The following is a 20,365-nucleotide window of genomic DNA, read 5'->3' as shown; positions in this document are numbered from 1 at the left end:
GCACAAGGAGCCTGATGTGAGACTCGATCCCAGGGTGCTGAGATCATGACCTCAGCCAAAGGCAGAAGCTTAACCAACTGAGCCACCCAGGCACCCTACCAGCACTTCTTTTATTCAAACACTGTACTAGACAGTCTAACAAGGAAAATGGTGAGAAATTTAAATAAAAAGCATTCACAATGGAAAGGAAGCAATAAACTGAACCTCTATTTACAGATGACAGGATCTTATATACTAAAACTAAGGAATATACTAAAAAAAAAAAAAAAAAAAAGATGGGACCAGGGAGGGAGACAAACCATAAAAGACTCTTAATCTCAAGAAACAAACTGAGGGGGCGCCTCGGTGGCTCAGTGGGTTAAGCCTCTGCCTTCGGCTCAGGTCATGATCTCAGGGTCCTGGGATCGAGGCCCGCATCGGGCTCTCTGCTCAGCAGGGAGTCTGCTTCTCCCTCTCTCTGCCTGCCTCTCTGCCTACTTGTGATCTCTCTCTCTCTATTTCAAATAAATAAATAAAATCTTCAAAAAAAAAAAAAAAGAAAGAAAGAAACAAACTGAGGGTTGCTGGGGTGTGGGGGGAGGGACAGGGTGGCTGGGTTATGGACATCGGGGTGGGTATGTGCTATGGTGAGTGCTGTGAAATGTGTAAGCCTGATGATTCACAAACCTGTACCCCTGGGGCAAATAATTATATTATATGTTTAAAGAATAAACATTGTATGTTTTAAAAAAAGAATATACTAAAAAAACTACAGTTACATTAATCAAGACAGTGGGGTAGTGACAGAGGGACAGACACACAGATCAATGCAAGAGAGAACACAAAACTAACCAACATAAATATGCCCAAGAGATAATACAACTTAGTGAAAGACAGACTGTCTTTTCAACAAATAGTGCTGGAATACCTGGACATCCAAAGGCAAAAAAAAGTCTTGACCTAAACCTCACAACTTCATATAACAATTAACTCAAAGTGGATCATGAATTTAATGTAAACATAAAACTATAGAACTTTAGGGGCGCCTGGGTGGCTCAGTGGGTTAAGCCGCTGCCTTCGGCTCAGGTCATGATCTCGGGGTCCTGGGATCGAGGCCCACGTCGGGCTCTCTGCTCAGCAGGGAGCCTGCTTCCCTCTCTCTCTCTGCCTGCCTCTCTGCCTACTTGTGATCTCTCTCTGTCAAATAAATAAATAAAATCTTTAAAAAAAAAAAAAAAACTATAGAACTTTAGATGAAAACACAGGTGACATCCTTCAAGACCTAAAGAAAAGGGTTCTTAGACTTGGAACCAAAAACATGATCAATAAAAGAAATCAGACTTCAGGATGCCTGGATAGCTCAGTCGGTTAAGCATCTGCCTTCAGCTCAGGTCATGACCCAAGGGTCCTGGGATTGAGCCTCGCATCACATAGGGCTCCATGTGCGGAGGGGAGCCTGCTTCTCCCTCTCCCTCTGCCTGCAGCTGCCCCTGCTTGTATTCTCGCTCTTTCTGTCAAATTAATAAATAAAATCTTAAAAAATAAAAAAGCTAATGAAAATATAAGAAGGCCATATATTGTAATATTAACTGCAGCTTCTCCAGCTTATTTTTCTTTGTTAATATGGATTTCAAATTATTTTCTATAAATTTTTTATTTAAAAGATTTTAAAGAAATATGTGCTCATATAATCCTCTATCCTCTTTTGTTTTACTCACTTAAAAAATGTAACACTATGGGCGCCTGGGTGGCACAGTGGTTTAAGCCTCCGCCTTCAGCTCAGGTCATGATCTCAGGATCCTGGGATGGAGTCCCGCATCGGGCTCTCAGCTCAGCAGAGAGCCTGCCTCCCCCTCTCTCTCTGCCTGCCTCTGTCTACTTGTGATCTCTCTCCCTCTCTCTGTGTCAAATAAATAAAAATGAATAATTCTCAACTTAAAAAAAAAAGTAACACTATCGAAAAAAAAATTTAAAGATAAAAAGAACCCTACTGATACTTCTTCCTGAAAATACACTGCTTAATTTGAAAATATTTCATCTAAATACCCAACCTGTATTTCATCCAATTAATTTCACCTGAAAGTTCCAATATCTTTTTCTAACAGTTAAACTGAAAAGATCTTGCTAGAACAAATTTACTATTAGCACAGTAACTCACCATTATAGTGATCAGTCATCACACAATTCAAAATACCCAAAGATGTTTTAACAGTACAAGTTGGGTTTGCATTTGCAATGTAGCCTAATGTATCATAATTAACTTTGAATTGTTTTGTTTTAAAATCGAATGTAGTCTTTTTAAAATTTTCAAACACTTTTTTAAAAAGCAGATGCTGCCAAATTTACACAAGTTACAAAACCATGTTGGTGAATTCAACAAACACATGGGCATCTGAAAAAGTAACAATAATTCACTAAATACTGAGATTTTCACAATGCAATTATTTTTTAATTATTTAAATGTATCTGCATACCAAGGAAAAATGACCAATACTGTTTCCCTCAGTACTGAAATTAATTTTAATTCAGTAAATTATAGTAGAAACAGGAGACCTGAGCTCTGCATTATCTGTGAGAACTTGAGTAAGTCACCATCTCTCTGAAACTCCATTTCCCCATCTACATACTAAGAGTTAAAACTTTAATCCTGCAGCTCCAAAATCCCATGTAGTGGTGATCTAAAATATACTTCATAACTTTTGACCCATGATCATTCTAATGACAACTTGGAAAAAGATACATAACAATGTGACAGAGATTTCAATCACATTATAAATAATTTTTATAGATTTAAATTATTTGGGAGAACGTTATTCTTGATAATATGAGGTTGGGGTTTCTCAACATCACATTACTGACATTTTGCACTGGATAATTCTTTGTTGTAGGGCTAGCATGTGCACCATATGAGGTTCAAAAGCATCTACCCACTAAAATACCAATAGAATCCCCCAGCATGGCAACCAAAAAAGTCTCCAGACATTGCCAAAATCACCCCTAGTGGTGAACTATTGTATTAAATTAAAAATGTCCAGGCTCTTTGTGGAGATGGGAAGGAGGAAAAAGAAAAGACTATTTTTGCTTTTGTCAGATAGGAGGAAAGGCATAAGTAAAGAGATGTTAAGGAACGAACAAAACAAAAAAGTTCAATTGCAACTCACATACTATGAAAAGAAAAAGTACTCTTTTCTTAAAGGCTAACCAAACATTGTTGTATGTAGCTAATGCAGTAATAGTAATGATACGTATAATAGTACAGAGAGCTGAGGAAAGCCCACATGTATTCCATCTGTACTTTTCTAAGCATTTTCAATAAAAAGTGTCCAAGGTTTCTAAATGAGGATAATGAAGTTAACATAATTCCTCTTCTCCCTTGCATTTGTGAGAAGGCTAAACAGTCTCAAGTTACCTGCTATTCTCCAGCCATAGAGAATATCCACATGAAAACAGTTAATTACAATAAGCATCTATCTATTTGAATCAAGTATAAATGTGCTACAAATGCCACGAAAAGTTAACACTGAGTAATATCCTAAAGTCCCTTTTGTATTCAAAGAAAGGCCAAAGACCATGAGAAGAAACATTTAAATGTTGCAACAGAAAATTAAACGTTCACACATTCACTTTTTGGCTCTTTAATACTCACTACAAAATCAACTCAGCCATATTTTCCACCAAACAGAAAAATACCCAGTTTCCTTAGTCTATTCTTGGATAGGTCACCAGACTGGGAATAAGAGACCCAGAGTCTATTCCCAGTTGCAAAACAGACTGGTAATCTCAAGCAAATTATTCACTCAGATTAAGGTTCTGCACCCGTATCATGCTGACAATACTGAAAATCTGCCCAGAAACAAGCACGACAAACCCAGGACTTCCTCCTGCACCCAAAGGACAACTGCAAACATATTTTTAGATATATTAAATCTAAAAATCTGAATAGGATTTTATTTATAGCAACATTTAACATAGTTGAAATTTCAAAACTGCGTGGTGCCTTTACCATTGCCCCCTCTAAAAGTAATGAAATGCTTTTTTAAAATCACTCCATGCCCAGTTTTGCAAAACTATATGCAAACTATATAATGATAATTATGTAAAACAAAAAAGCTCTTTTTAATTCAAGTTCTTGGGAAGGGCTTTAACTTTTGCATTTCCTAGTAACTCTAGCTTTTAGTCTAGTACACAAGGAGTTCTTTCCTGACACCGTAAAATGTGCTCCAGAACGTCTGCAAAGCAAAAGTTTACCCCATAGCCTAATTACGGAGAGGCCTTAGGACAGTTCTTACCACTAAACATGCAGGCTTTACTAGCGCAACCAATATACGATCCTGGCGTTCATTTTTTGCTCTTATTTGTCTGGTAGACCAAATTACCCATCTGACCTTACGGCACACCATAAGACGGTAAACAGAACCCAGTCCAACAGAACATTTGAAAAAAGCAGGATTAGTAAAGAACGGGAGGGGGACTGTCAATTAACATTCGCCGGTCCCCGCTGACAGGCAGACACTTGTTGGCCACGGGCAAGCCACTCACAAAGTTTGCCATCTCGCCGCGAGCAGGGGCCCTGCCTGCGCCGCGGGCCTCGACCCGGAAGACCGGTGCTGGAGGCCCCGCCACGGGCCGAGGCACCACGGCAAGCAAAGCCCCGGCTTCTCGGCGCTCCTCCGCCGCCTCCCTGCACAAGGGCGCACTCACGCACGCGCGCGCACTCTCACACACGTACACACACAACAAAAGGAAGCCGTGCGAGCCGCGTGCGGAGGTCCACTGGGGGCGCTCGGAAAAGCCCCTCCTCCCGGCCCCCACCGCACGGCCCGCGCGGCCTGCTCACTTACTGGAGCGCCCTCGGAGAGGCCCGGGTGCGCGGAGCGCCGCGCCTACCGCCCGCCGGGCTGTGCTCCGCCGCGCGGGGGGCGGCGACGGCTGCGGCTCTGGGCCCACCACGACGCAGCCCCGCGCCGCTGCTCCGCCCACCGCCCGGCCGAGCGCCGGCGAAAGTCCGCCCGTGAGGCTGTCGCAGCCGGCCCGGAGCTCGCGACTGCCCTGGCTTCTCAAGAAACCTCTTACGCTGATATCCCTACCCCCACAAACCAAGGGAGTTTAAGCCCCCTCCCTTACTGACCACTCATCAAAAGTAGTACCCAACACAGCACTCCGCACGGTAAAAAAATTTTTCTGTAACCTTCTCCTTAACCCTTCGGCTTACTGATTCTCCACACCTTAACTTGCTCGTTTTAGTCTTCCTTTACCTTCCCGCTTCTACCCTAAGAGCTGTATTTACCCCCAAAAATAATCTTTCTAAACCATCTCTCCAATCTTGAAACTTACTTTTCTAGTACAAACATGCATCCTTGTAACTTCCTTCCATTACATCTCCTGCTTACCTACTCAAAACCTCTCCACAAATTAACTTTTAGAATGTGTATCAGCTCCCACCAAATCAACTCACAACTTTCTTTGAAACTGCATTTTGTGTGTTCCTTCATTCCCTCCAAAAGAACACTCTCCAACTTAACACAAAGGTTTGCCCCAAAGTGCCCTCAAATTTTGTGAACCAATTCCAGAGAGGCCATCACAGTCACTAAAAATATCCATTTCCCAAGCACACCCCCAGTAACTTGACAATGATCTTTCCAAAACATTCTCTACCAATTCACTAAACTCACTCTTAAGACTACCATGCCCATTTCCCCAAAGACTCTAATTATAGAATTTAATGGAATTAACACAGTATGTCTATCATTAAATGTATCTACACATGCAGGTGTGCATGTGTTGACAAATGTACATATACAGGACCCTACAAAACATCAGGTTGTGTATTTCATTCTAATCCCCCAGATACTGGCTCTTCTCAAAAGGAAAACTCCTTGATGCCAACCAAGATTTTCAGGCATCCAACCCCTATCTTGTAAAGTCACTTATCTTTTAAATTAATATAATTATCATTAAAACATTCTCTCTCCATTTCCACTACAACCAGACCCAACAGCTTCCATAAGATCCATTGTTCATCTACTGCACACAAACCACTCAAATAAGGCATGCCGGCGGGTCCTGGAAACAACTCTAGACCAAATCAGGCAGGCTACAGCAAAGATGTGAGATTGGCAAAGTGACCTCCCTGGGCCCTCTTAGGCTTTTCAAAGCTCTGGGACTCCACAGGTCCCTCATTATTAAATTTCAAGACTGACTTAATGCAGACGGGGGCAGGAGGAAGTAACGAATGGCCTGGGGTTAGATTCTGTAAGTAAAGCTGTACTTGGCAGAGACCACAGCAAGGCACTGATGGAGACTCAAAAACTAGTCAGGTAAGCACTAACAGTCAAACCTTTGATAGTACAAAGGAAAAGCTGATAGACAACAAAGACTGACAAGATAGACTACTACTGCAAAACTGGAAAAAAACAAAAGTTTAAGAGCAAAGACAAAGCCAAAAAATAAAGGGCCTGGTCTAGATATTAAATATCATCAATGGAAGATGATGATGGTTTCAAGCACTGAGATTTAAAAAAAATCAAAACAAAATAGTTTAACTATATTTACTTTTTGAAACTGGCAATACAGCTCCTTTGGACACGTTCAATAAATGATAACTAAAACAAGACAAGAAAGCATATTTAGAACTGTGTATCTGGGGGCGCCTGAGTGGCTCAGTGGGTTAAGCCGCTGCCTTCGGCTCAGGTCATAATCTCAGGGTCCTGGGATCAAGTCCCACATCGGGCTCTCTGCTCAGCAGGGAGCCTGCTTCCCTCTCTCTCTCTCTGCCTGCCTCTCTGTCTACTTGTGATCTCTGTCAAATAAATAAAATCTTAAAAAAAAAAAAAAAAAGAACTGTGCATCTGGGACTTACCTCTCTATAGGTAGTAAGTGAAATGAGAAAACACACCAACCAGCTTCCTAAGAACACTAAGAAATATATGAGATAAAAGCCATTATAGAGAAAAAAGAAAAAACTACAGAGGCCATTTTAGATTCCTCAGGACATATCCTACCATCCAGCCCATTCTTCCCACTTTTTACTTGAACCTCTTTATGTATATGTATGTTGCTAGTTTGTTTGTTTGTTTAATGTATACAAATTACCACTACACACTGATGTGGTTTTGAGGAACTCATGTAGAGGTCAGAAGATGTCAGTATCTCTATTATGCTCTTTTTTTTTCAATACTTATTGCATGATGCACCATTTTTATAAACATCATGGGTGGAGAGGACTGTCCTTATGTGCACAGAGAAGGAACAGGCTCCTGGCATTAGTTATTTCCTAGATAGCATTATGTTTTCCCAGTATTTTCTCTGCTACAAGTTACTTGACTCTCCTCTTCTCCTTACTTGCATTCCTATTCAGGTCAACCCCAACCTCTTCATTCATTTCTGTTCTACGCTTTTACTAGCTTCTATCAGCTTATTAACGTTCTTCTGTCAACAAAATACCCTGTGTCCTTTGCCTTTCATATTAGTACACCTCTACCTTTTTGCCCTTGCATATGAATGGCTATGATTTTGCAAGTATAACTTATAAAGAACTTTAAAGAACAGGTAAACGTAACAAAATTGTTTATCTCCATCGCACACCATAAATCAGATACTATCATCTCTTGCCTGGATTGTTGTGACTGCCCCTTCATCTTTTCTCAAGCTTGGCTCTTTTCAGACAACCTAATTCTCTCGTGACTTAGCTATCCATTCTCCTACTCCTTCAGCTTGCTAAAAGGACCAATTGCTTCTTGCTCCAAAGGGCGACTCCTATTACTAAAAAATCTCTTTGCAATTTACATTACTCACTTAAACCATTCCATCTACAACATCCACCAAGTTCCAAAATACCCTCCCCTCTCCTTTCCCAAAGACTTCAATTCTACTTTGTACCACAGTCAGCCATTATTCTCGGTAACTTCAACAATGATGCTGAAGTACCTTCTACACCCTGACCTTCCTCAACTCCTAAAGCCTTCAGCTGCACTTCAGCCACCCACACATATATAATGAAAATAGGTCACCAATTGGAAGTGCTGTACTATTAGGATTCTAACTTCAGAGACCTCCTTTTTTCTTTTTTTTTTTTAACCACAACTACTTTATTGTTCTATGCCTGCTCTTTACCTCCTTTGGGCTTCCCTAGTCTCCCCGCAAAATTTAAATCTGTCCATCAGCCATTTAATATTGCCCTCTCCAGAATATCATGACCTTCCATTATATTTACCATGCACCTCCCCAATGACAGACAATCTTCACCATCTGTTTTCTTCACACCCACACACTGGATGTTAAGTACCACCAGAAAGCTATGAAGTCTTCCACAACTGATTTATTCTAAATACAATTTTCTATCTCATTGACTAACCCTAGTCATTTTCATATTTAAATCTTTAATCCCATCAAAAATCAATCTTTCCCATAAAATTCCTTCAAATCACACCTTCTCTACCTGTAATCAAATCCTCTTTACAGCTTGCAGAATGCTGTATTTTCATCCATCTGTTACTTCTTGCCTCCAGTTTTGGAAAAAGAGCTGTTCCTCCTTCTTAAAATAAACTTAATACAATTCCTACATTCAATGTTTCCATATTCTCCCAACCCACTCAGGCCTTTACTCCCATGCACTGTGCTCTCTGATCTGCTCTCCTAAAGACCAAAAAAAAATTTTATATACCAAATCCTACGACCTACCATCCAAGTCCTTATCCCCTCTTTGGCAATGACACTTGAACTACCACTGAGAGTTTATGTCACTGTACAACAGGATTCTACTGTGGTCTCTCTAGTTGCTGCTTCTATCTGCAACAAGTACTGGTCCTCATCTTAGTCTAAACAGAGGGTATTTTCCCAAGTTCAGTCTTTCTCTAATTCTCTCCCCTTTGGCATTTCATCTCTTAACATTGCTTCTGTATTTTCATTCCTCAGCTACCCTCAGCTCCCAAAAACAATCTTTAAACCATCCCCCACTGCTACAATCTAATTTATTTCTTAGGAACTAGAATATATAATGATTTATTTTCACCTATATTCTTCAATTATTGCTTCAATTAATACCTCAATTATCAGTCCAAATAATTTCATTGCCATTAGCACCCTACCAAATCCAGAATTAGTAGCTTCAATTATTAACTCTAGGTACATATTCCCAAATCTCTGTTAGACCTCCTTCCTCAGCTGAATTCAGTATTCCTAACTCTAGCTAAAAAATTCCCCTTGCCTACTTCCACTGGTGCCCCACACACTGGTCATGTCTTAAAACTGAAGTAAGTATTCTTCCCCACCAAAATAGTTCTGCTAACTGATCCAATAATTTTTATTAATGGCACTACCATTCTCAAGTTACCCAAGAAAAGCCCCAGTTTCCCTTTTTTCTCTTTTCCTCCAGTTTCCCAAAAGCCATTTGCCATCAAATCTCTCAATTCTTTCTTCTATATATCTGCTTTCTTTTATTCCCGTTACCACCACAGCAACTTGGGTTCTCAGAACTTCACACTTTTGTTATAGTTTTCTGACTTGTCTCCTAATCACTAGGTTCTCTTCATTGCAAAAACAAAACATAACAAAAACAGGTCACCACATATGTATTCTTAAATCACCTCATTTCCCCACTCAAAACTCATCAGTGGTTCCCCACTACACACTGAGTCAAGTTAAAAGTCTTTAGACTTCCAAAAAACAGAAACTAGCCAATAGCCCAACAATTGTGAAATGAACAAATACACTGTGATATGTTCATAATGGAATCCCACAGAGAAATGAAAAAGAATGAACTACTGCTATATGCATGACGGATGAATCTCACAGACATGGTGAGTTTAAGAAGCCAGACACAGATGTATGATTCCACTAATAAGAAACTCAAAAACATAAAACTACTCTGCCGTAACAGAGATCAGAATAGTACAGCTGACCCTTGAACAATGCAGAGGTTGCAGAGTCAACCTCTCCCCACAGTGGTCGAAAATCGAGGTATGACTTTTGACTCCCAGAAACTTTACCAATAGCCTACTGTTGACCAGAAGGCTTACCAATTACAAACTATAGATTAACATGTATTTTGTATGTCATATGTCATATATACTGCATTCTTACAATAAAGTAGGCTAGAGAAAGGAAAATGTTATTAAAAAAATCATAAAGAAAACACAGTACTATACCATAATTATCAAAAAAGAATTATACTTGTAAGTAGATCTGTGCAATTCACACCCATGTTGTTCAAGAGTCACTGTAATTACTTTTCAGTGAACGGGACATCAACTTGAAGGTGACCAATTAGGGAGTCTCCTGGCGTGTTGGAAATGTTGAACTCAATGGTGGTTACATAAAATGTCTATCTTCAAAAATTCTGTGACCTTAAGATTTGAGCACTTTATGTAGGTAAAGATGAATCAATCAATAAGTAAAAACCCATTTACTCTAGATTTTTAGAGGTTTCCTCTACTTCACAGCCTTATTTCCCTCCATTCAAAATATGAACCCTAAATTCCAGCTAATCTAGACTACCAACCCCTAAACACATCCACAACTTTTCTGTCATTAATATCATACTCCCTCTTTTTGGAATACTAACCCTCACCATTTGCCTACTATAATCCTATACATCCTTCAAGGCCTAAGCTACACACCAACTTCTCTACAAAGTTGAATCTGCCATAGTACTTCTGTCATAGACAGATGCATACACATTTTTGTCCCTTGATAAACTCCTAAAAAAAAAATGAACTATGTCATACATAAACATGTATCCTTCACACTGCCTACCATGAAACATTACACAGTAAGTATACAAAAATACTCCCCGAAGAAATGCTTGCAGTCCCTCAAAAGCACTCTTCAATCCCACCCTTCCTTCTCAAACCTATCCATTACTGTCTCTACTTGCAATTCATTCAATTTACATATTTAATCATTCAATAAAAAAACTGAGGGCCTACTATCTGCAAAAAACTGCAACTACTTACCCTAATGTAGCCCACTAAACTACCCCAACATGTATTCCAGTTTCAGTTGCTGCCTTTTGAATTTTACCCCAGCTCTAAATTTCCAGTCATCCTCCCCTCCTGTTGCCATCCAATCGCATTCTCCCCCCTCATTTCTAATCCTGCTATCAAGCCAATTCAAGTTCTTAAGTTTCTCCAGTAGCATCCTAACTGGGTCTGTCACCCCCCAATAGTGGCAGAGTAACTACCACCACACTGGCGCCAATCTACTCTGTACAGTATAGCTATCATCAGATTAAGATATTTAATATACAGGCCTTTATTCCATTTTCTACTCAAAAAGTTGAGTAACTACATATTATGATGTGTGAACATACTTTAATCCTATGTTAACATACTTTAATCCTCAAATCCTCGCCTCAGCCCTTGCCAGAAGGTATAATAATTACCAATTTCTTCTTTTTTTAAAGATTTTATGTACTTGTCAGAGAGAAAGTTAGAGAGCACAAGCAGGGAGAAGCAGGCTCCCTGGTTGAGCACGGACCCCAATTCAGGGATTGATCCCAGGACCCTGGGATCATGACCTGAGCTTAAGGCAGAGGTTTAACTGGCTGAGACACCCATGTATCCCAATAAATTATCAGTCTCTCTTTTTTTTTTTTAAGAGTTTATATAATTGACAGAGAAAGACAGCCCGAGAGAGGGAACACACATGTTGTGGGGACTGAGAGAGGTAAGAGAAGGAGAAGCAGGCTTTCCGCCCAGCAGGGAGCCTGATGCAGGGCTCAATCCCAGGATTCTTGAGATCATGCCCTGAGCCAAAGGCAGACACTTAACAAACTGAGCCACCCAGGCGCCCCAATAATTATCAATTTTTTGAAGAGAATATAAGAGTCTCAGAAAGGAAGCAATTCTCTCCAGAATCACAGCACATGTAAAACGGAAGGGCCAAGACTAAAACCCAGCTTCTGTTTGCTTACTAAGCACATTACATCTACTTAGCTTAGCTTTCAAGGCCATCCATTTTCCACCCAACCCCACTGACTCTTCCTACCCTTTATCATTATGCCCTATTCATGAACTCTCTGTGTACCAAACTACAAGCTGTGATCAATTATTTAGTTAGTCATGAAATCAGTTTGTGAGTGACAGTCATCTTTTTTTGGCCAAATAGAAGAGAATGGAAAATGTTTGAGTATATCCAACATAGTAAGGGATATGGCTACTGAAGCATTTTGTTTTATACTTACACACAAACATTCAAACCATATAGTAGCTGAAGACATGACCTATATTTCTTACTGTGGATCACAATTAAAAAAAAAAAAATTTAAACACTAACTCACTATTCCCCACATGTCTTTGGCTTCTCACCTTCAAGTCTTTGCTTTTGCTAATCCCTCAGATTGGAAGGCTCTCTTTCCAGTAATTCCAACCAGTAAGAATCCTATCCATACCTTCAACGACTAGCTAAAAAGCCATTTGTATGCCATTAAAAATGTAGTCCCAGGTTTCCCTCTAGTCAAATGTCTTTCCCTAACTTTTAACTTCCGTAACATTTCGTACTTAAGATATGCTGAATATAATGTAGTTATTTGTGCACAAGTCCAGCTTCACTACTAGAATATAAATCCCAAAGGATTTATTCCTAACTACATCTAACAATGTTTTACATACAGCAAATGTTCATTATCTGTTGCCTAAACTCACCCCATCATTTTCTGAAAACTGCTTTAAATCCACATCATAAACAATTTCTAATACATTCTAAACTTTGATTTACTATTATCCTTCAAATTGTCTTACTATCTTCCTCCCCAAAATAACCATTTCAAATAATCCTTTAAACTTTCAATCTTTTCTTGCTTTCTGCTAAACATAACCTATAATGTATCAATAATCTTTTTCTTCTTTCAGAATCATACTTTCTGTGGGATAACACCTTTCCTTCTCCATCTGGTTATCTTCCACTTTACTCCTAGTTCTCTACATCCATAATAATAGATTTTATATTCTTTAAACAGATTTTTCTTTCATTTTCTCTTTAACTAGACTTCCTCAAATATTTCAATTCATATTACAGTATACGTATTTGTCAGCCCAATAAATCCTTTCCAGAAAAAAAGGCAGGTTATGAATAAATTGAAACAATCAGAAACATATAAGCCATTTAGAGCTTCTAAATTATCTGATACTTTCATTCATTTATTCAACAAGCATGTGTCTACTAGAATATGCCCTCAATTCTCTGACTATTCTATTCTGTAATTCAGAAAGCAGCTTTGAGAAAAGCATGCAGGAAAATGCCAGGATAGCAGAGCCAAGTTGACTCATGCTCTTCACTCACAGAGACCAAGTAATTTGTGGGGTACAGGCTCATAAAAGGAAAAACTAAAAGTTACACTAGACATAGATGGAAACAGACCCCCCCCACACCTTCCTTGTTCCAGGGAGCTCAGAATCTACCCAGCAAAGGAGAATTTGAAGAAGAACAAACCAGTAGGAGTAGCTAAAATGAAATAGGCAGAAAGCATTCAGACAAAAATAGATCCAGACTCTAGGTTCATTCTAGGGCTGCAAGAGAAATTTGGAGCGCTTTAGTTCCTCTCCTGAGATCCCTAAGGAATCCTTTCAAATATCTAGCTAAAGTATGGTACACTTAAATCTTTTCCCCTAACCTTAGCCAATATTCATTTCTCCACTCCCTGAACTCCTACAGCATTTACTATCCATAGAACTCATTTGCGATCTTAATCATAAACGGTCTTGTTCACAGTAATTAAAGTGTTTGTTAACAAATATACCTAGAATTTATTTACATATTAAAATCTGTGAGGTCCTAGGGGCACCTACGTGACTCAGTTGATTAAAATCAGTGAGGCCCTCTTTAAAATAGTTACCTTGGGAGGCTACCACTCACCCATTTATTCACTGCATCCATCCATCCATCTGATGCACTTAACCAACACTTAGTGTTTGACTACATACAAGTGAAGCTATCATCATTATTCAGCATATTTCCAACTTCATCACAGGGAGTGTTTTCCAACGTCAGTTAGTAAGTCAACCAAGAAAGCCATTCCTATTTCTGTGACTAAGTTAATTTAAACCAAAACTATTCTTCATTCACTCTATTTGCTCTTGTCGGATCTGATGGATCTTCAGCATTTCTAAAAATCAAATCTTTCAAACTAAAAAGCTTTGTCACCAATGAGACTAGTCAGAATAACATTATGCCTTGCACTATTCGTAACTGCCATACTGAAGGGACTATGAGCTCTGAGGATGGAGACCACGTTTAAACCAGTTTACAACCTAGTCCCCCCAAAGCACACAATAGGTACTTAGTAAATAGAAAAATTGTATAGAATGTGCTGGAGGCTCAGAAGGGAATTCAGAAAAGGTGATCCAAAAATGTTCTGAATGCTACTACTGAAAATGACTACCAAAATACAAAAATTCTCATTTGGAGGTATATTTTTGATACCTGTTTTACAAAATCAACTTTCTGAAATCCTACACTGTTACTAAATTACTTCATAAATGTCCTTCTCCTCCTAAAAAAAAATATAAATACTATAAATTCCTTGAGAAAATAAATTTCACCTAACACTTTTTTACTATCATGCCAAAAATGAATTAAATCAGACAGATTCTTAAAACAGCTAAAAATGTCTAAGCAGTCATTTAGGTAAGAAAATGCAAATTAAACCAGCCACCAACTCCAAATCCAGATTTAAAATTTACTCAGATTTGGGCACCTAGGTGGCTCAGTCTGTTAAGTGTCCAACTCTTAATTTTGGCTCCAGTCACGATATCAGGGTATGAGATCAAGCCCCACATGAGGACTGCTTAAGATTATCTCTCTCCCTTTCCCTTTATCCCTCCTCCCCTACAACCCCTTCCATGCTCATGCTCTAAAATAGTAATAATAACAATAACAATAATAATAATCTACTCATCTTAAACTAGCCTCAGATTAGAATAGAATCTTTGGTCCCACTGCTTCAATGCTTTAGCAAGACTGTGCCAATCCCATTCTAATCCATTCTGTCTTCTTCCCTTAAATCCAAAGGCTTCAACAGTCAGATATCCCTTTTGTCCATCACTCTCTCTCTCTCTCACACACACACACACACACACAAATTTTTTTCTACAGACTCCCATGGTACTCAGCAATTTGACACAGTCCCACTATTATCACTGACATTGAACACTCCTTTCTATCATTCATTCAACAGGTACTTATTAAACACTTAAAAATCAAACTGTTTAGAGTTCCCCGAAGATTAAGGAAAAGTCTTGGATCCAGAGTAGGCTCCAGTCAAGCCATCCTTTGCAGAACAGAGAGAATAATTCCCATAAGCAAATACAAGATTTAGCAGTATATAATCGGCATGTGAATGCTTTTCTTATTCAAAGTAAAGATTCTCAAGAGGTGAGGTTACTTAAACAAGACTTCTGAAAAAGGGAGCAAGTTCTTTCTATTCTCCCCATCCGTCTACTGACTTAGCGATGTTAAATCTCATACACCAGGGCGCCTGGGTGGCTCAGTGGGTTAAGCCGCTGCCTTTGGCTCGGGTCATGATCTCAGGGTCCTGGGATCGAGGCCCGCATCCGGCTCTCTGCTCAGCAGGGAGCCTGCTTCCCTTCCTCTCTCTCTGCCTGCCTCTCTGCCTACTTGTGATCTCTGTCTGTCAAATAAAATAAATAAAATCTTTAAAAAAAAAAACTCATACACCAATTTCAAAAACCAGTATTTTACAAATAAATCCTAATATATGGGCAGCATTCTTTTTTCTACCACATTTCCAGGATATTAGTGACTTAAATATGCAAATTTCCTTGTAACTGCCACAAATCTGTCTCACCACTGTAAATTTAAATCTCCTTCACATCAACTATACCCAAATGTCCTCAGAATTCTTTACCCTCTCTTCAGCCTCCTACAAATTTACCACCACCTCCATCACACCCTCACCTTCATCTTCTTCCCCCTTTTATCACAATTCCCTATCAGTCCTTCCTTCCACAAAAAAGAAACATATTATCTACAACAATTCATTCCTTCCTAACAACTCTTTGAATTGCTACAGAAGCCTGGAAAGAAGAGTCAAGGGTCCTTTTTACTCCATTCCCAGATCCCCCACTCTAACACTCTCCAGAAGACTGTCAAAGAACACTGCACAATTGACCTGGTAACTAATTCCAAGATGAACAACTATCATTGCCAACCAACTCCTCTCTAACTAGCAACCTTTATGCTGCAAAGAAGTTGTTTTCCACAACTTAGTGTTTCTCACAGGTCCGTCCATTAAACTTCCCTCTACCTTCTCACCCAGTCTAATTCCAGCCTAATTCTAAACGCTTTCTCTTTAATAATATTAAAGATATAGGGCGCCTGGGTGGCTCAGTGGGTTAAAGCCTCTGCCTTTGCCACAGGTCATGATCTCAGGGTCCTGGGATCAAGCCTCGCATAGGGCTCTCTGCTCGGCAGGGAGCCTGCTTCTTCCCTCTCTCTCTGCCTGCCTCTCTGCCTACTTGTGATCTCTCTCTCTCAATCAAATAAATAAATACTAAAAAAAAAAAAAAAAGGATTATTAAAGATATAAAGACAGCTAATAAAAAAGCTAAAATAGTAACTACCAAAGGTTTGAAAGGAGGAGAACGGGGATAATGCCAGGGACACAAATACTTTCCATTCATAGAAGTCTTCCGAGTCCTTCATAATGTCATTTTAATCAATCAAGAAATAACAGTACATGTATATTACTTGCAGACCTGATGAAAAGCATGATAAGAACTACAAAACTTAATGCTTACAGCAGTAGCCTCTGGAAAGTGGGACTGCAATGGACAGGTGAGACAGGGGCTACTAATCTTCACTAGATGCTCCCTCAGGACAATTTTACTTTTAATTATGCACATGCTATTTCATACAATTTTAAAGGGAAGAAAAATAATGACATACTATATTTAAGTATGTATTTAAGTAATATTTAAGTATAAATATTTAATATAATATTTATATTTATATTTAAGTCCATTAAACCTACAGAAATTAAGTGATAATATACAGTGCAGGTGAGAGTAAAGAAAACAGACTCTCTCATTCTGTGATAACAATAAAAATGGGTACACCCTACTATGTAATATAGTGAAGCCGCTGAAAATAAAGAGTAAACCTAAGTGCACTGACATAAGTTTTCCAAATTTAAAAAAAAAAAAATCCTGGATTATTTCCATTAAAATATTTTAATGAAAGTCCCTCTCATATCTAATGCCAAATTCTCATCCTTCTTTAGATATACTTGCTAAACAAATGAATGACTGAATTTTCCCATCCCTTTCCCAAATTTCTTTCTGTCTTCTCCATTAATCCTTCCACCCTCTACTTCCATAAAAAGATTGTTTATACTATCCTCTCCTCAGTTCAATTATATTACAATGTAATGTGTACATTGTAATATTCTTTCTTAATAATAAAAAATGAGTAATTTTCAGGTATCTTAAGAGTAGGGTTCTAGCCTGCATTTCCCTCTTGAAAATCTTGTCCGGTGGGAGCTGAGCAAATCCAACAAGCCTTGGTTCATTTCCTGATATGGAAATGCTAATATTCCCTCTAACCTGGCTCTAGAATCATCCAGTCTCTTCAGGTTCCCCTAGACCTCAAGACAACCAACCAGTCCTGACCTCCTTGCAACCTAAGACCAAAACAGATATTCTCAATCCTCCATTCTGCAGGCCCACATTTTGCAGGCTGATGCATTTTCTTCAATACCACAATGCCTCAGTGAGAGTATATATTCAGGAACCATGAATAGCAAAAGATCTCCCACCAGCTCCAGAGTTAGGAACCAATCCCATCAGACTAATTTGGGCTCCAAAAGGAGCCTCCAAAGAAAGGCCACCGTGCACGGACTCCCCCCACCATTACTTATAACCCTGTGTACTGCAACCCAGGGTTAATAATATGGCATCAGTTCTCCTGGACCAGATAAGCTGGGCAGAAAACCGCCAAGTCAAGTAATTTCCATTCCAGCATTAGTGTTCACCCGGCCTCTACTAAATGACAATACTTCAAATTTGCTAAAACCTAAACTCATGGCTTAGGGGATCCCTGTAGGTCAGGCATTTTCTTACCGTCTGTTTCAGAAATTCTCATATTCAATAGTGCAGGTCTAAAACGTCTCAGACACAAACTACGGACTAAGGTCTAATTCTCAGTGACCCCAACCACTGCGGGACCGCACTTACCAGATGTCATCTACTGAAGAGCCCAAACAGGTTCAGAACTAGGCCATCCTGGCCCATCTGGAATAACTCTTTAGTCCTTGGGCCAACATTTATTAATTCTACTACATCTGTCTATTCTATCATGCATTCTCTTCATAGTCTCTAGAATTTAGCACTTCCTCTGGCTTCAAACGCGATCCTTTCTATTCGCGGAAACTGCTTGTATCCCTTCTTTCCTTTCCTTAGAAACGCTTCAGTTCTTTCCATAACGAAATACCTAATGTATCTGCACAATGAACGCCCCCCGGACTCCTCAAGGCTCCTCCACCGCCACCCTCTGCATTCCTCCACCTACCCGGCATCTTTCCCTCCGGCCTCTCTCTCCCCGCACACACTCTCACTACGTTCCCCGCAAGGATTCCCTTTTCTCCAACCCCTGCCCTTCCCTTCTCCCAAAGAACACACTCCGGCAGCAACAGTGACTGAGGCCTGCGGTGCATAAAGCACTGCACCAGGCACGACGGACAGAGAACTGGTGTCTCCCTAGCCTTTTCACACCCACACCCAGCACCCTCCGGCCTCCCCCTGCAAACCTCCCACCTCCTTCCCTACCTCTGACACCCGCCTCAGGCCTCGGAGGCCGCCTTCTCGCCTCCGCCACCCCCGTCATTATCCTTTCTCAACCCCCCAACCCACCATCCGCGCCCTGCTTCCTCCCGTCCCCTCAGCCAGCTCCTGCGCTTCCCTCGGCCTCGGCCGCTCCCCTGGCTACCCCCAGCCTCGCTACGGCTCACTCCCCCCGGGGTCAGGCCGTTACCGCCGCGCGCTCCCCCCGCGCGCCGCACCCCCTCCTCCGCCCTCCCCCGGGCCCGGGCCTGCCAGGCCCAGCGCTTTACCGCGGGCGGGCGCCGAGTCGCGCGGTCACTGACTGCAAGCGGCGGCAGCTCCAACCTTTCTAGGGGCCTTGAGAGGAGGGGAAGGGGGGGAGGGGAGAGAACTTTTGCTGTGGCAGCTTCGGCAACAGCTCCCACCCCTGCGCCTTTCTCCTCTTCCTCCCCCTCCTCCTCCTCCTCTTCCTCCTTCTCTTCCTCCTCCCAGAGCAGTCGAGACGCAGACATGCCGCGGCTAGAGCGCCGCCGCGGTCGCCGCCACTGCCGGCGCGGTGCATTGTGGGAAGCCTCGCTCACGGGAAGCGCTCCGCGGCGCCCGCCCTCCCTGGCCCGGAGACCAGGCTGGGAAGACCCAGCGTGGCTTCGATTCCGGCGCCTGCGTGTCACTGGCCCAGCGTGGCCGGGGAAGCTGGCCCCGAGCCACGGGTGCCCCCGGGGTAGGCATGAGGGAAAGCAATTCGGGAAATACGGGCCCTGAGGAAATCTCTTCAAGCCTTCCGCAGTAACCAATGCCTAGCGCCCTGAGAAGTGGAGGCCTCGGGGGTCGGGTGCGTTTCAGGCCCTGGGGAAAAGGAAGGGGCGGGGACCTAGGTGAAGGACCTGTCTACCAGAATCTCCTGGCTTTTTCGGTTCTCGTCTCTTATCTGCCCTCTCCCCCATCACCTCCAGTCGTTGACCTCTATTACCCCAAATGCCATCTCTTCCGGAAGCAGCCCTCCTGGGCTTTTGAAGCCAGCAAACCTTGTTAGTGTCTGAAAACTGAGAAGCAGGATGTGAGTCTAAAGAAAGACTCTGTTCCTGGACCCTGTTGCTCAGGGTCTTACAGATACCTCCCTCTTGCCTCACCTGGGGCCCAAACCTACCTCTTTATGGTAAAGACTTAGGAATGATCTATATACATCAGAGCTAGAATCACCATGGAGGCCCTTTAAGTGACCTTAGCCAAATTGTGACCTCTTTTTAAGGGTGCCTTTAGTCAACTGACATTTATAAGGTGCCTTGGGGTGCCCATAAGGTGATGGTTTAGAATTACTCATCTTCGTGTCCCCATTCTAGCATAAGGTCAGCCATGTAACATAAAAGATGCTCAGTGACTGTTGAGTGATGAGCATCAGAAACTTACTATGGGATGAAACACCATCACGATTTCCTAATAGTCTGAAGATTTATTTAGCATCTCTCTGCAATACTTAAACATAACGTCGAGGGGAGAGGGGAGAGGGAAAGGAAAGACGTTAGTGTCTGTGTAACCATTTCTGGAGTTCTCCTTCCCTTGTCCACGCCCACCTTCCCACCCTTTGCCAACTGAATGTTCATTTGAATAGTGCT

At 41.1% G+C, this 20,365-nt stretch overlaps 1 protein-coding gene across 12 annotated transcripts in view; it reads right to left on the bottom strand.

The window, feature by feature from the left end:
• ZNF148 (zinc finger protein 148) overlaps window positions 1-19,315 on the bottom strand; it is a 118,267-nt gene extending 98,952 nt beyond the window's left edge. For 4 of the 12 annotated variants that reach the window (XM_082699666.1, XM_082699671.1, XM_082699672.1 and 1 more), the window contains exon 1: window positions 19,043-19,229. Coding sequence is in view for 1 of the 12 variants with exons in the window: in XM_082699662.1 (XP_082555788.1) it covers window positions 19,043-19,264 (222 nt within the window). In the remaining 11 variants the exon portion in view is untranslated. Of the gene's footprint in view, window positions 1-4,820; window positions 5,117-19,042 lie in introns of those variants that run through there. The other 8 variants (XM_082699661.1, XM_082699662.1, XM_082699670.1 and 5 more) reach the window with 8 other exon arrangements.
• Window positions 19,316-20,365: the final 1,050 nt, after the last annotated feature.

Source organism: Mustela nivalis, assembly GCF_964662115.1.
Source record: "Mustela nivalis genome assembly, chromosome: 1".
NCBI lineage: Eukaryota > Metazoa > Chordata > Mammalia > Carnivora > Mustelidae > Mustela > Mustela nivalis.
This window is presented reverse-complemented; position numbering and strand designations above follow the sequence as displayed.